Source organism: Medicago truncatula, chromosome 4 (genome assembly GCF_003473485.1).
Source record: "Medicago truncatula cultivar Jemalong A17 chromosome 4, MtrunA17r5.0-ANR, whole genome shotgun sequence".
Lineage (NCBI taxonomy): Eukaryota > Viridiplantae > Streptophyta > Magnoliopsida > Fabales > Fabaceae > Medicago > Medicago truncatula.
Window position 1 is genome coordinate 30330466 of NC_053045.1, and position 13605 is coordinate 30344070.

Sequence of the window (13605 nt, forward strand, 5' to 3'; positions counted from 1 at the left end):
AACGACAATCCCTGTTGTGACGATAACTTACTGTTTCATTACTTATACGATTTGACGCACTTGCCTAAACTAATCCATCAGTAACCGACATAAGATGGAAGAATATGTCATTCAGACTCAACTTGACGCTTCCCCTATCTCTTGATCTATAAAAAAAACATTATCTAAACTTTGATAAAATTAATTAAATTTAAATATTCAAGCATCTATTACTTGAATTCCCAACATTAGTTTTATAAAATACATTGCATAAAAGTCATTATATTTTAGATTTCAATTTATAAATAAATATATTGTTCTATCAAAAAAATTATATAATGTTACCTCTTCTACGCGTTACTTATACAACTAAGTTTTCTATTCATTCATTGTTGTTTTTTCTCTTTTTAATTTTTTCCTCTATATATTACGAAAGGCTAATATATATTATATAAAATAAATTTTAATAAAAAATAACAAACTTTGATCATCATAAAAAAAAAAAATATGTGAAAAAACGTACACGTTACTCAATAACACACTCTCTCTCTTCCCAAACACTAGGTGTCACCATTGTTCTTCTTGTTCTATCAAAGAGGGGAGATTTATGATCAATTTTGATCCAAAATCGCCAATCCGAATTGTTTTTCTTAGTTAAATAAGTGAATTTCACATATTCAATCTTATTTTGTTTTTGTGATTTCATCATCTTTGCACCACTTTATTTGTTTTGATTTCTCGTCTTTGTGCAATGTGTTTTTGATTACACGTCTTAATGTGGTGTTTATTTGATTCAAGTTGAAATATTAGCTTTGAGCAAGTGCATATTTAATCAATGACTTTTGCGTTGTCAACGTTGTTGATCTGAGAACATGAGTTCGTAGATTTGAATATAGTTGTATTTGTAGGCATAAGTACTATACGATTTTATGCTATTAACATGAATGTTGTGACTTTATTCACAAATTCATCCTTTTTGTTTTTGTGACTTAGCTTTGAATTTGTATTGTATTGATGTACTCTATCAAATTAAATGATTGAATATCGTTTATTTTAAAATAAAATAAAAAATGTGAGATCTTTAGGAAGATTAGTTGATCGTTTGAGGGAGGTAACTTATACACAAAGTATATTTATCATAAAAATTTAACATTAATTCTGATTTAATAAATGACTTCTTGCACATCCTAAAGGATTACAAATAAATAATTGAAGTAGAAGAGTAACGCGTAGAAGAGGTAACATTATATAAATGGCTTTTTTGTTAATCCCTTTATAAGGAGAATAGATAATGTTATCCCTCTATAAGTATAATTAAAGGGATTAACAAAATTTTATATATTATATGCAAAGGAGAAAAAATATGGCTAATAATCACATGTTGATTTATGCTATGATCATATGTCTTTTCCCGTATCTTGTAGTAACCTTTAAGAGTTAGTCATTTTTCGCACTAATTTTGAATTTATAATTCATCTTTTACAAATTCTTATATCATGTTTGTAACACCATTCTTCCTTATTAATGCAGCTGCAATTACATGCGATTGTAACGAAGACTGTCTAAATTTTTTTACACCTCTTGATAATTTGAAGTGCATTGATAATGTTTGTGAGGTCTTCATGTAAGGTTATAATTGTATTTGTACTTTTATATTTTACTTTAAAATTTAATTTATATTTCTCTAGCCCTTCAGTTTTTATAACAAGCTCTACAATGTATCATTATATTATGGTAGTATTTGTACCTTAGTTTTCTCATAGATGAAATCACAAACAACACCATCCCTAAATAATATATAGTAATAATAAGATACTATTATAAAGTATCTCTTCCATTATGTAGATTGATTATTTATTCTTCTTTTACATGTAGTATGTATTTAAAACAAATCATTGAAAAAAGCTAAATGTAAGAGTCTTACGCCATAAGTTCTTGCAAATAATATATCATACCCATTAAATAGCATAAAAGTTTGTTCAGAGAGCTCAACCTCTTAAATGAGTCTTAGTTATCTTGAGTGATTATTCTCTACATTTTCTTACGGAAAATACCTTAGTTTATCCAACAGAACTGAAAAAAGAACGTAACAATACGCGAATGATGTATATATTTTTAATGAATATATCAAATGTTTCTTTAAGTCTCATAAATAAAAGTAGCATGTTTACGTTCCTATAAATTTTTTCAACATGAAGTTTTACTCCTTGTTAATTTAAATTTGTTTAATTATTATGGAACTTTGAAAGACTTTTTGCAGCCTTATTTTTTTGGTTACAAAAAAATTAGAATATTAACATTAGATTTTTTTTCAGCCTTATTTAAAACCTCTCACAAAAAATTAGAATATTAATATGAAATGAAAAAAATATGAATCTTTTAAACTTCAAAAAGTTCGAGATAAAAGTAATGAAAATATATAAATCATATTTTGCGCTAATTTTTTAAGAAATTATTTTTATAATGTTCAAAACATGTTTGAGAAAAATCAAGTAAAATTTAAAAGTATAAAGATAATTAAACAAATTTGAATTTAGCACCAACTAAAATTCTATGTTGAATTCTTTTATGGAGACTCAAACATGCCACTTATTTTTATGAGGAGAAAAATCGAAATTTGATATATTTAAAGGGACTAAAAACCTACTAAATCATATTTTTAATAAATTATTTATAATATGTAAGAGTTAAGACAATCATGTTTCTTTTGACACCATTTGAACCTACATAGATAATGTTTTCAAGAATTACCATACTAACAAGTAAGGATTCTCTAAGTTTAAAAAAAGAAATTGAGAGTCCAATTTCTATAATTTTGAAGTTCATACAAGATATAAATGCATACATTTTAAATTAGAGGTTATTAACTGGATATTTACTCACAAAAACAACGTAACAGAGATATTTATGTCTTTTTAAGAAAATTTGATCTCTACTAAGTAGCAACTAGGATAGTCACCCGACAAGGCCCTGATTTTAAAGTTACACTTCTCAATTTATATTAAGATAATAAGGATTCTAAATTGATTTTTATAAAATTATGACATATAAGGAAAAATTGTTTATTTATTAAGGGTTTTTTTATTTTGCACATGAAGTTTAAATTGGTAACTTTGACTTGAAATTTGTGCATTTCATATTATTACCCCTTAAATTGACAAAAACACCCTTAATTCCTTTTCTAATTTTCAATTATTACTCTTGTTTTAATTCTCTTTCTATTCCTCACACCCCTTAACCTAATTTCTTCCTCCATTTCCTCTCTCACTCTTTGATAGAATAATCAATTGTTGCAACACACAATGATTGTATATGGCTTTCAAACAAAATGTTTCATGCCTAAGAAGAGTCGGTCAATTGATTCATACTTATATAAGAAACTGAAGGTTGTTGTGATTTGAAACCATGTTAACTTATAACTAATTCGAGTTGGTATAGCTATAATTGGTTCACGTAGGATGCTAAACATGAAAAATGCAGTTGTGCACTCCCTGATGCAGACCGTGCGTTTTGCCTGTCACAGCAAAACAACACTTTTCGTCGGTCCATTTTTTATTCCACTTTCACCGAATTCGTTCCAAACACTTAAACAATCAATACTCATCGAAAAATATAGTTTTCTAACCCAAAGCAATTTAATTCAAATCACCCAAAATAACTTATTTCTCAAAAGTTCTTAAAACAGGTTTTTGAAGGTTTTTACTCAAAAACCTGATTTTCACCCAAACGATTCCTCTCCAAAACATAACAATTTGGAAAAACAATTGAATTAACATAAAAAAATGCAGCAAATCATTTAATCACATAAAATTAAACAATACAATCATTTCAATGAAAAGCTTTGTACTTCAATTTAACCTTTCATTAACTTTGGTCCCGGATTCATGGATGTTAGATGTTTGTGAAAGATTTGAAGATTTAGAATGAAACATAAAAAAGGGTTTTGAATTTTGTTATGAACATGACAATTTCGGTATTACCATCAAAGTTTAAAGAGATTTGGGTGTAATCGGATATTTCTGGGTAACTAAAATAAGTTTTTTTTGTAGCCTCTTGTTTTGAATTTCTTTAACAAAGAAACAACACCCAATAATCCCAACACCATGATAATTTTCAACCACTTGGTTCATTATGTTGAGCTTGCAACTATAATTTGATCAAAATGATGAAATTTTAATATAATAACCAAATTACAGATGCAAGTGTTGGTCTATATGGCAAGATAGGATACACACTAGAGGGGGGTGAATAACATTTTACAAAATTTATCGAGCTTTTAGCGAAAGCGTGTTTGAAAACAATTTGACTAATTGGATTTGTGCTCGAAACAATAATTATGACAAAGAGATTAAGACAAAGTAAAGCACAATAAGAATTACTATTGAATTGAGAGATTCAAATGCTAAATCTTAATACAATCAATGATCAATAATGCTTACACAATATACAAAACAAGACGATTCTCAAACCAAACCAAAGAGCAATAAATTGAGCAACAACTAATGAACAAAAGGTATATGAATTTGATGAGTTGAACTTTAATTGAATTCTAATGTGATCAATATTAAGTTAAAAAGAAAATTTGATTCAATGAATCAAAACAAGGTTAATGCTTAAAACATAGATCACATTCAAATCAATAAGGTACAATCATCGAACATTCATATACTCAATATTAAACAAAGTAAAAGAGGAAGGGAAGAAAAACAACACCGTGATTTGAAGTGGTTACCCCTTTCGTTCTGGCTTTGGGATACCTCCACCCTTCTTGATAGAAAACGTCTCTATCAAGCACTTCCACTAAAATAGAAATTTGCTTACAATGTTGTGATTACAATAACTCCTTCAATTACCCTAATTTTCAATTCCTATGCAACCACTCTCCCAATATTAAAGTACCCCATGAAATTGTGTACTTTCAGTATTTGTGATTGTTAATTGTCTTTTACTAGCCCGAGAGATCAGATTTTCACCAATGAGTTTACAATTTCACTCATATTTTTTCTTTCAACTTTGTCTCGAACATATTCATCATAACATAATCCAACCAGCTAGTAATGTTGAGATTTCTTATAAAGGAAACAAATATTAGTAGTTCCTTTCATATATCTAAAGATTCTCTTAACAACAGTTAAGTGAGTTTCTTTAGGATTTGATTGAAACCTAGCACACAAGAAATATCAGGTCTAGATGTAGTTAGGTAGAAAAGAGAACCAATTATACCTATGTATAACTTTTGATCTACCTTATCGCTTGTGTCATCTTAGTTTAGATTGCACGTTGGATGCATAGGAGTAGTCATCAGTTTACAGTCTAGTAAGTTGAATTTTCAACAATTCATTGGTATATTTGGATTGATGAACATAACTCTATCTTTGCATTTATTGATTTGAATTCTAAGAATTTTTTTTAGTTTTCCCATCATACTTATTTCAAACTCTACGTGCATCATCTTAGAAAATTCCTTGCAAAGAGTTTTGTTAGTATAACAAAAAATGATATCATCGACATATATACAAATAATTAAAATATCATTCTTTAATGTTTTTCTTAAGAGACTTGTGTCTACTTTAGCATGAGTAAAACCATTTTTCTTTAAGAAAGTTACTAATCATATCATACCAAGCTCTGGATGTTTGCTTTAGACCATATATTGATTTTTTCAATTTATACATTAACTCTGGATGTTTTAAATCTTCAAATGTAGGTGGTTGTTTAAGATACACCTCCAAAAAATGAGACCATTTAAGAATGCATTTCTAACATCCATTTGATATAGAATAATATCATGGTTTACCACTTAAGATAATAATAATCTTATAGCTTCTAACCTATCTACAAAAGCAAAAGTTTAAGTGAAAATAAATACCTTCGTTCTTACTACAGCCTTGAGATACATGTCTAACCTTATTTTTTTTACCACTTCTCCTTGCTCATTGAGATTGTTCCTGAAAATCCACTTGGTTCAATGATGTTTTTCTTAGTTGGTTTAAGCATTAAGTCTCAGACATCATTTCTTTAAAATCGATTCGGCTCATCTAGTATTGCAACAACCCATCCATCATATTTTAGAGCATCATTTATAGAGGTTGGCTCAATCACTGATAGCAGTCCCATCATAAGATGTCCATTTCTGAATGTTGATCTTGTCTTTAGAGGAATATTCTTGTTGGCAATGATTTGATCTTTTTTATGTGAGGATTTGTACTTCAAAGTTATTCCAAATTGTAGAGCAGTACTTGAGCTTGCACCTTGTCCATTAGAGTGTGCAACATCTTTTGAAGCATCACAGGATGGTACAGGTCATGACACATAAGAGGATTCAACTGTGTTAGTTTTAGAATTATACACTATGTATGCTTTTGAGAGTTTAGAGTATCACAATAAGGTCACTTTTTTAAGCTTTGACATCAATTTTTCTGTACATGAACTTTGTTTTTTAAAATGTAACATAGACATCCAAATTGGTGAAAGTAAGATGTGTTGGGTTTTCTTCTTTTGAAGGGTTCATATGGAGTTTTGTTCAAGATAGGTCTATTATAGATTCTATTTTGAATATAATATGCTATGTTTACAACTTCTGCCCAAAGTGTTTATAGCCATATTAGTTTCATGAGTCATGGTCATACGTGTCATTTCTTGTAAAGATCTGTTCTTTCGTTCTACAATTCCATTTTGTTGTGGATCAGTTCTAGGACAAATGAAATCATGGTGAATTCCATGTTTTACACAAAAAATTTCAAATGACTTATTTTCAAATTTACCACCATGATCGATTCTGATTGTCAAAATATTTAAATCCTTTTCATTTTGCACTGGAGTATAAAAAAATGCTAAGTGCATAATATGATTCATCTTTAGATCTTGAGAATTTCACCCAAGTCCATCCGTTGTAGTCATCAACTATGACTAATCCATATTAGTATAATTTTGTGTATAAATATCCAATTAATATCACTAATTTTCAAAATTTATCCATTTATATAATGAGTAAATTGCATTAACCTCCTTAAGGTCTATTAAAATATCACTCACCCCCACTAATTTTTATCAAGACACTAATTAAACTCCTCTCCTTAATTTCAACCAAAGACTAACCTCCACTACTTAAATTTCAATTTGACAAACTATCTTAACACCGTTATCTAGCCTCCGTTAATTCTCTTCCTCCACCAATTCATGCAAAGCTTCCACTATGAAGCAACATGCTTCTGAGACTAGTTACATCGCACCGTAGGCTTGCTACACTCTTTCACTCAATTTTAATGTCTTTCACTTTCCCAATTACCCTTTCATCTTTATCTCCTCTATTGGTCAATGAAATATTCAAGTAAATAACTCAGGTTTTTGAAGTGGTTTGTCCCACGAATTGAAACCACAAAAAATTTAAAAAGCTATTGGATAAAAATATAGAAGAAAAAAATTAGGAAATGAAGTAAATACAAAAATCAATTTCATCAATAAACACTACTAGAAAAAACAAAATCAGGGAGGGAAATTAGTGACGGAAAAAATAAAATCTCTCACAAATTCCTTGGTCGCAAAATTTAGTGACAGAATTAGAGAGGGATTTCACGTTTTCCCTCACTAAATTTCCCTCACTAATTTTTGTTTTTTTAGTAGTGAAAGTTAAACAACATTAGGTTTAATTTTATCTTCTCCAATGAGTGTTTCCCCATTCTCTGGTAATTCTATCCAGCAACGTGTTTTCCTCTTTCTAAATTTTATTGTGTTTGTGGTTTGGTCATTTGGGGAAGATAATTAAAAATGGATGTTTGGGATCACCCATCGAAAAAGAAACGAAAAATTGGGACCCGAGAGGGTAACATATGTGATTGTGCTATTTCATGAAAACTTGAGGAAAGTCCATGTAATATTTCTTTATACTCCATCCGTCCGAAATTGTAAGAAAAAATTAGTTTCAAATTATATATCGTTTTACAATACCAATGAAACATTAATGTTATCTTTTCTATTATATCATTAACTATTTATTACTCTATTTTCTTTTAATTCTTTCATTTATCTTTCCGGTATCATTTATTAAGGACAATTTTGTAAAACAAGTCATAATTTCTCTTTTCCATACAATATTAATTATATTTCTTAATACGTGTGAAATGCTCAAAACGTCATACAATTTGGGACGGAGAGAGTATTACTTCCTCTGTCCCACTTTAAACGAGCTTTTGTTCATTTCACACATATTAAGAAAATTGTATACAAGTAAAAGAGAGAGAAATGATTTTGAGTATCTTGTCAACTATTGGTGCATTCCTCCTTATCAACTATTGAATTGTGAGTGGTGAAAGTAGTATTAATTAGAGTTATAATTAAGAAAAAGTAATTAATATTGTATTGAAAAGTGAACTGGGTCAATTTTTTATAACGATATTTTTTTTGTAAATGACTCAGTTATTATGGATCGTATGAAGTATTTATAAACACTAATTAATGAAGATAACCCTAACTTATCAATATTGTCTTAACGTTTGTGTATTATAAATAAGGTCATGCAACTTGTGCCCTTAAGGCACATGTTAAGGATTCCATAAATTCAAGATATTTATTTCAAAACATTAATTTTCAAACTCCAAAAGAATAAATTGAAACAATTTTCTAAGATAAAATTTTCACATTTCTTTAACGTATGTTCTAAGGGCACAAGTTAACATTTTTTGTGTAAATATACTATCTTCGTCCCTAATTATAGGGTCCTTTTGAGAAAAACATGGGAATTAAGAAAGTTGATTGTTGAATTAGTTTTGTTGACAATTATTACCATTTTACATGTTTACCCTTTAGGAAAGAGAATTAGTTAATTTTTTCACAAAATATTTAATATATATTGCTGCAAAATATGCAATATAAATAGGGATATAGAGGTAAAGAAATAATTAATGTACATTGAAATTTAAAAGGAGTCTTAGAAAAAGAGACAGAGAAAAAAATACAAAAGGGTCCTATAAATTGGGACGAAGGTAGTATCAAAGATCTATTATTTAATGAGTATACTAAACTAATTGTGAACACTTACTGTATGCCAAAAGGTTAAGTTTATCTGTCTTCAATTCCTTTTTAAGTACTCCCTTCATCTGACAATTATTGTCTCTTTAACATTTTTTTTTTCTCAAAATAATTGTCATTTTACAATACCAATGCAACATTTATTATTTTTTTTCCATTATTATACCTTTATTTATTGAATTTCATCCAACTTAATTACTCCACTAACTACAATTAATAAGGATGTTTTTGTAAATGATACTAATTATACCATTGAAATCAACACATACAATTAATCATTTCCTTAATAACCGTGCACAAACCTTAAACGACTAATATTGTGAGACGGATGGAGTAGATAGTAACATAGAAGTATAATAATTAATGTATAATCATGTACTACCTCTGTCTCTAATTATAAGACTCTTTTGAAAAAATAGCATAAATTAAGAAAATTGAAAATGGTAATTTTGTTTGTAATTATAATTGTTTTTACAATTTTATCTTTGAAGAGAGAGGATTATTGTATGTTTTCAACATAGTATTTAATGTTGATTGAAGAAAAAGATATAAAATAATTAAATAGGGGTATGTTAGTAAACAACTAATTAATATACTAGGAAATACTAAAGAGGTCTTATAAAAAGAGACACTTATTTTCCTCAAAAGGGATTTATATTCAGAGACGGTGTAGTATTATCTTTATTTATTAAACTATATTAGTATTATAGTTATATTCGATGTTTGTAAAATCTTCTATGAACAAATAAAGGTAATAATATTCAAAAGTTTTATATTTAATATTAAATATTCAAATTTTAATTAAAATTTATATTTTAAACTTTTTAACATGTGTAAATTTGCACATAATAGAAAAATTTATATAATAATACACTTTTGAACTTGTCATACAACTTTAAAGACGAAAGACACATAAATCCAATTACAAAGTACAAATAAAATGATCATCTTTAGCGGTAATACAATTATTTTTAAACTTAATTGTTAAATATAAATGAACTCACAAACATTATTAATGCACTCCACAACTATAGACAACATTATGGGACAATCAGCATGAAATTTGCAGGGAATGGGAGCTGGTTTATCTAATAAGAAAAAGTAAAAAAAGAATGTTACCAATAGGTTATATGATATTATGTATTCCCTCCATCCTAAATTATATGATGTTTTGAGCATTTGTTAATAAACGTAATTAATTTTGTATGAAAAAGAGATATCATTAGTTGTTTTAAAAATTTTCCTTAATAAATGCTATGAGAAATATAATTTAAAGAAGATATCGTAATAAATAGTTAAATGTATAATAGGAAAAGTCATGCTTTATTGGTATTGTAAAATGACTTATAATTTAAGTCAATTTTTTTCAAAGGACTTATGATTTGGGACGGAGGGAGTATAAGATAAATCCGAAAAATTATAAACAGTGTTAAAAATAACATACCTCTAATGATAACAACTAGAAATGGAAAAATAAAGACGCTTAAAGCATGAACGGATATGAGAATTTGAGCCATATTTTCTCTCTTTCAAATATAATGAATACAATTTATAAGGAAATATTTCAAGATTTTTAATATCACCGAAATAGTTTTTAAAATTTAGGAGTTGTAAAAGGTCATTTATAAAGTTGACATTAATGTTAAACGACTCTAATCAATATTTTTATTTTCTTTACTCAATTGATCACTTAACCTTAGTCAAGATTTCACAAAACAATCTTGATGATCATCAAAGTGCATTATTGTTTATTAAACTTAACTTGTTTATGTTGTAATGTTTCCTCCGATAGACTGAAACTTGAGTGCTGGTCGAAGTCACTTCAAGTGTCTAATTGATCACTGTTGATTTTTCTTTGGGGTTTTTGGTATTTTTATTTTCTCTTTTTGGTGTAATACTTGGAATTTAATCTCCTTATATATACATACACACACACACATATATATATATATATATATATATATATATATATATATATATATATAAAATATTTTCCCATTCAAAAAAATATATATTCATTTGTTTATATATATGTTAGCCTTTTGTAATATATAAGGGCAAGTGTCGAAAGAGAAAGAACAATAATAAATGATGAAATAAGTTGATTGTATAAATAACAAATCAAAGATGTGACAACACATTTACTTATAGATAAAAAAATAGCATATGAATAGGATGACTATTTTTCTATTGACAAAATTTTAAATCAAAGTTAATATATAGGTTAAATTACATTAAATAGGTGGGCGCCACTTTGAACTCATGGTACTTAATTATCCGGTAAACTTCTCGATATCCCACTTTGAACCCATGGTACTTAATTATCCTTCGATCCTTGCCCCACGGTGGACGCCAATTGTTGTGAATCTGATCAATAATCACACCAATAACAACTTGATGTGTGGAGCAAGGGATAATCAAGCAACCAAAACAAAGTGTATGGAACAATTAAATACAAGCCAAAAGTAAGAAAAACAACGGCGAGAAGAACACAAAGAAGAGAAGAAGACAAAGAAATTTGTTGACCCAGTTCGGTCCAAATTGACCTAGTATAGGGGAGAGAGCAGCCCTCCAATCCACTATATGATGAGTACCGTTACAAAGAGAAATCAATGGGTTACAAGAATAAGTCTCCCGCCTAATTCTACCCAAAGTCCCAGCCTCTTCCCGTAACCAAGAGACTCAATCCTAATAGTGTTTCCCAAGGTGAATCAACCCACAAACCCTAGTGTTTGTTCGAAGAGACAAACTCTATACAAACCCAAGTTTTGTTGTTGCCTTTCTAAACCCTTGTTTCAGCCCCTCTATCTCTCTCTCTCTCAAAGTTTAGCCTGATACAAGGTCTATATTTATAGTAAAAGTATAACTCATAAATTTGGAACAAATACCACACTGAAGATACGTTTTTTTTTCTCCTTCAGTGAAAGAATATTTGCATCAAAAATATAATATTCCCTTTCAAAATATATTTGCATCAAATCGTTCTTCATACGATACAAAAATATATTTATTGTCCATAAATATATTTTCAGCACAAAATATATTTGAAACAAATCTTTTATATTTTTAGCAACAATATTCTCCATCCATCAAATTTTGAATCATACTACAACATTCTCCACCTTGACTCCAAATTTGTGATGATGTCAAACCATCAACCACCTTGCTGCTCTTTCCCTTGCTTCCCACTACACCAAGTAGCTCCACAAGTTTACACCCTAACCTCTTCAGCCATCAAAATGTCTTCCGCCTTCTCGAAGATGCTTGTAGTCCAACTACGCTAGGAATTTCAGGTAGTTCTACAAGACTATACCATAACCTCTTCAATACGAGACATCTCCCGCTTCCTTGAAGATCACCTTGCATCCAATCACCCTTGGCCTTCTTTTAGGATAATCCCGCAAGCCGTGCTATACATTCTTCATCCTCATGAAGAAATCCCTTGCTCACCATAGAGCATAGCACCCAAGGTCCTCCATAGTCGTACCATTACCGGTGTGTTCAACTCCACCTCACGCTGAGCGTACTCTACCTCAACTAGCAAATGCGTACATCCCACTATGTCTTCAACCTTGAAACTCCACCTCAACAGGTAGATCATGAGTATTGTTGCCTCCGCCTCTCCAGACTGATCATGAGTATTCTTACCACCGCCTCTCCAGGCTGATGTTGAGTGTTTAACGTCTCTCCAGACGATCACCGCTCCACTAGGCATCAATCCCAAGGTGAGACACATCACCTTCTTCATCCTCCAAACAACACCACACCATCAGAGCACCCGCATCCTCATAACCCCTTGAGACAATTTGTGCGGAGTTACCATTAACCCCCGGACAATCCTTCTTGAAGTGACCCATCTTGTGACAGTTAAAGCATTCAAACCTTGACTTGTTTCCACTCTTTCTCCGGTTACCTCTACCAACACCATTCCCTCTTGAGACACTTAGGCCCTCACCGTGTTCATGAGTCAAGTCCTTGGACTTGGTCAACTGCTTGGTTCTCAAAGCCGCTTGAACTTCTTCCAAGGTAACAGTGCCTTCCTTGCCATAGAGCATGGTATCTTTGAACGATTCAAAAGATTTCGGTAGAGCACACAACAAGAGTATAGCTTTATCCTCATCCTCAAGTTGCACCTCAATATTCTCCAAGTCATCAAGGATTTTGTTGAACTCCGTAAGTTGCTCCATGATGGCCTTTGACTCTACCATCCTGAATGAGTAGAGTTGTTGCTTTAGGAATTGCCGATGAGCCAAAGACTTTGTCATATAAAAAGATTCCAACTTTGCCCACATCGATGCCGCGGTTGCTTCCTTTGCTACTTCTCTCAAAACTTTATCCCCGAGGCACAAGACAATGGCACTCCTGGCCTTGTCCACCATCTCGGTTTTCTCCGCTTGTGACATGGTGACCGGTAACGAACCTTCACCCTTCAAAGCTTTCTCACACTTTTGCTGTATTAACACCTCTTCCATCTTTACCTTCCATAACCCGAAATCGTTATCTCCGGTAAACTTCTCAATATCCCACTTTGAACCCATGGTACTTAATTATCCTTCGACCCTTGCCCCACGGTGGGCGCCAATTGTTGTGAATCTGATC

The 13605-nt window shown here is 30.2% G+C and overlaps 1 protein-coding gene and 1 long non-coding RNA gene across 3 annotated transcripts; one reads left to right on the forward strand and one right to left on the reverse strand.

Moving 5' to 3' along the window:
• Window positions 1-1254: 1254 nt before the first annotated feature.
• LOC11410044 (uncharacterized) lies at window positions 1255-1885 on the forward strand. Its single transcript, XR_003011413.2, has 2 exons — window positions 1255-1415; window positions 1510-1885. It is a non-coding gene; the product is annotated as an uncharacterized lncRNA (long non-coding RNA).
• Window positions 1886-5725: 3840 nt separating this feature from the next.
• Window positions 5726-10915, reverse strand: LOC112421141 (uncharacterized). 2 transcript variants are annotated; one of them, XM_024781530.2, is made up of 3 exons: window positions 10451-10915; window positions 10011-10094; window positions 5726-6254 (listed from the first exon to the last, which is right to left on the reverse strand). In XM_024781530.2, the coding sequence occupies exons 1-3, from the start codon at window positions 10521-10523 to the stop codon at window positions 5998-6000; spliced, it is 414 nt and encodes a 137-aa protein (XP_024637298.1). In that variant the 5' UTR covers window positions 10524-10915; the 3' UTR covers window positions 5726-5997. The 2 variants fall into 2 exon arrangements, 1 of the variants encoding a protein (XP_024637298.1); XR_005645691.1 differs by lacking the exon at window positions 5726-6254 and having other exon boundaries at window positions 9845-10094; window positions 10769-10915.
• Window positions 10916-13605: the final 2690 nt, after the last annotated feature.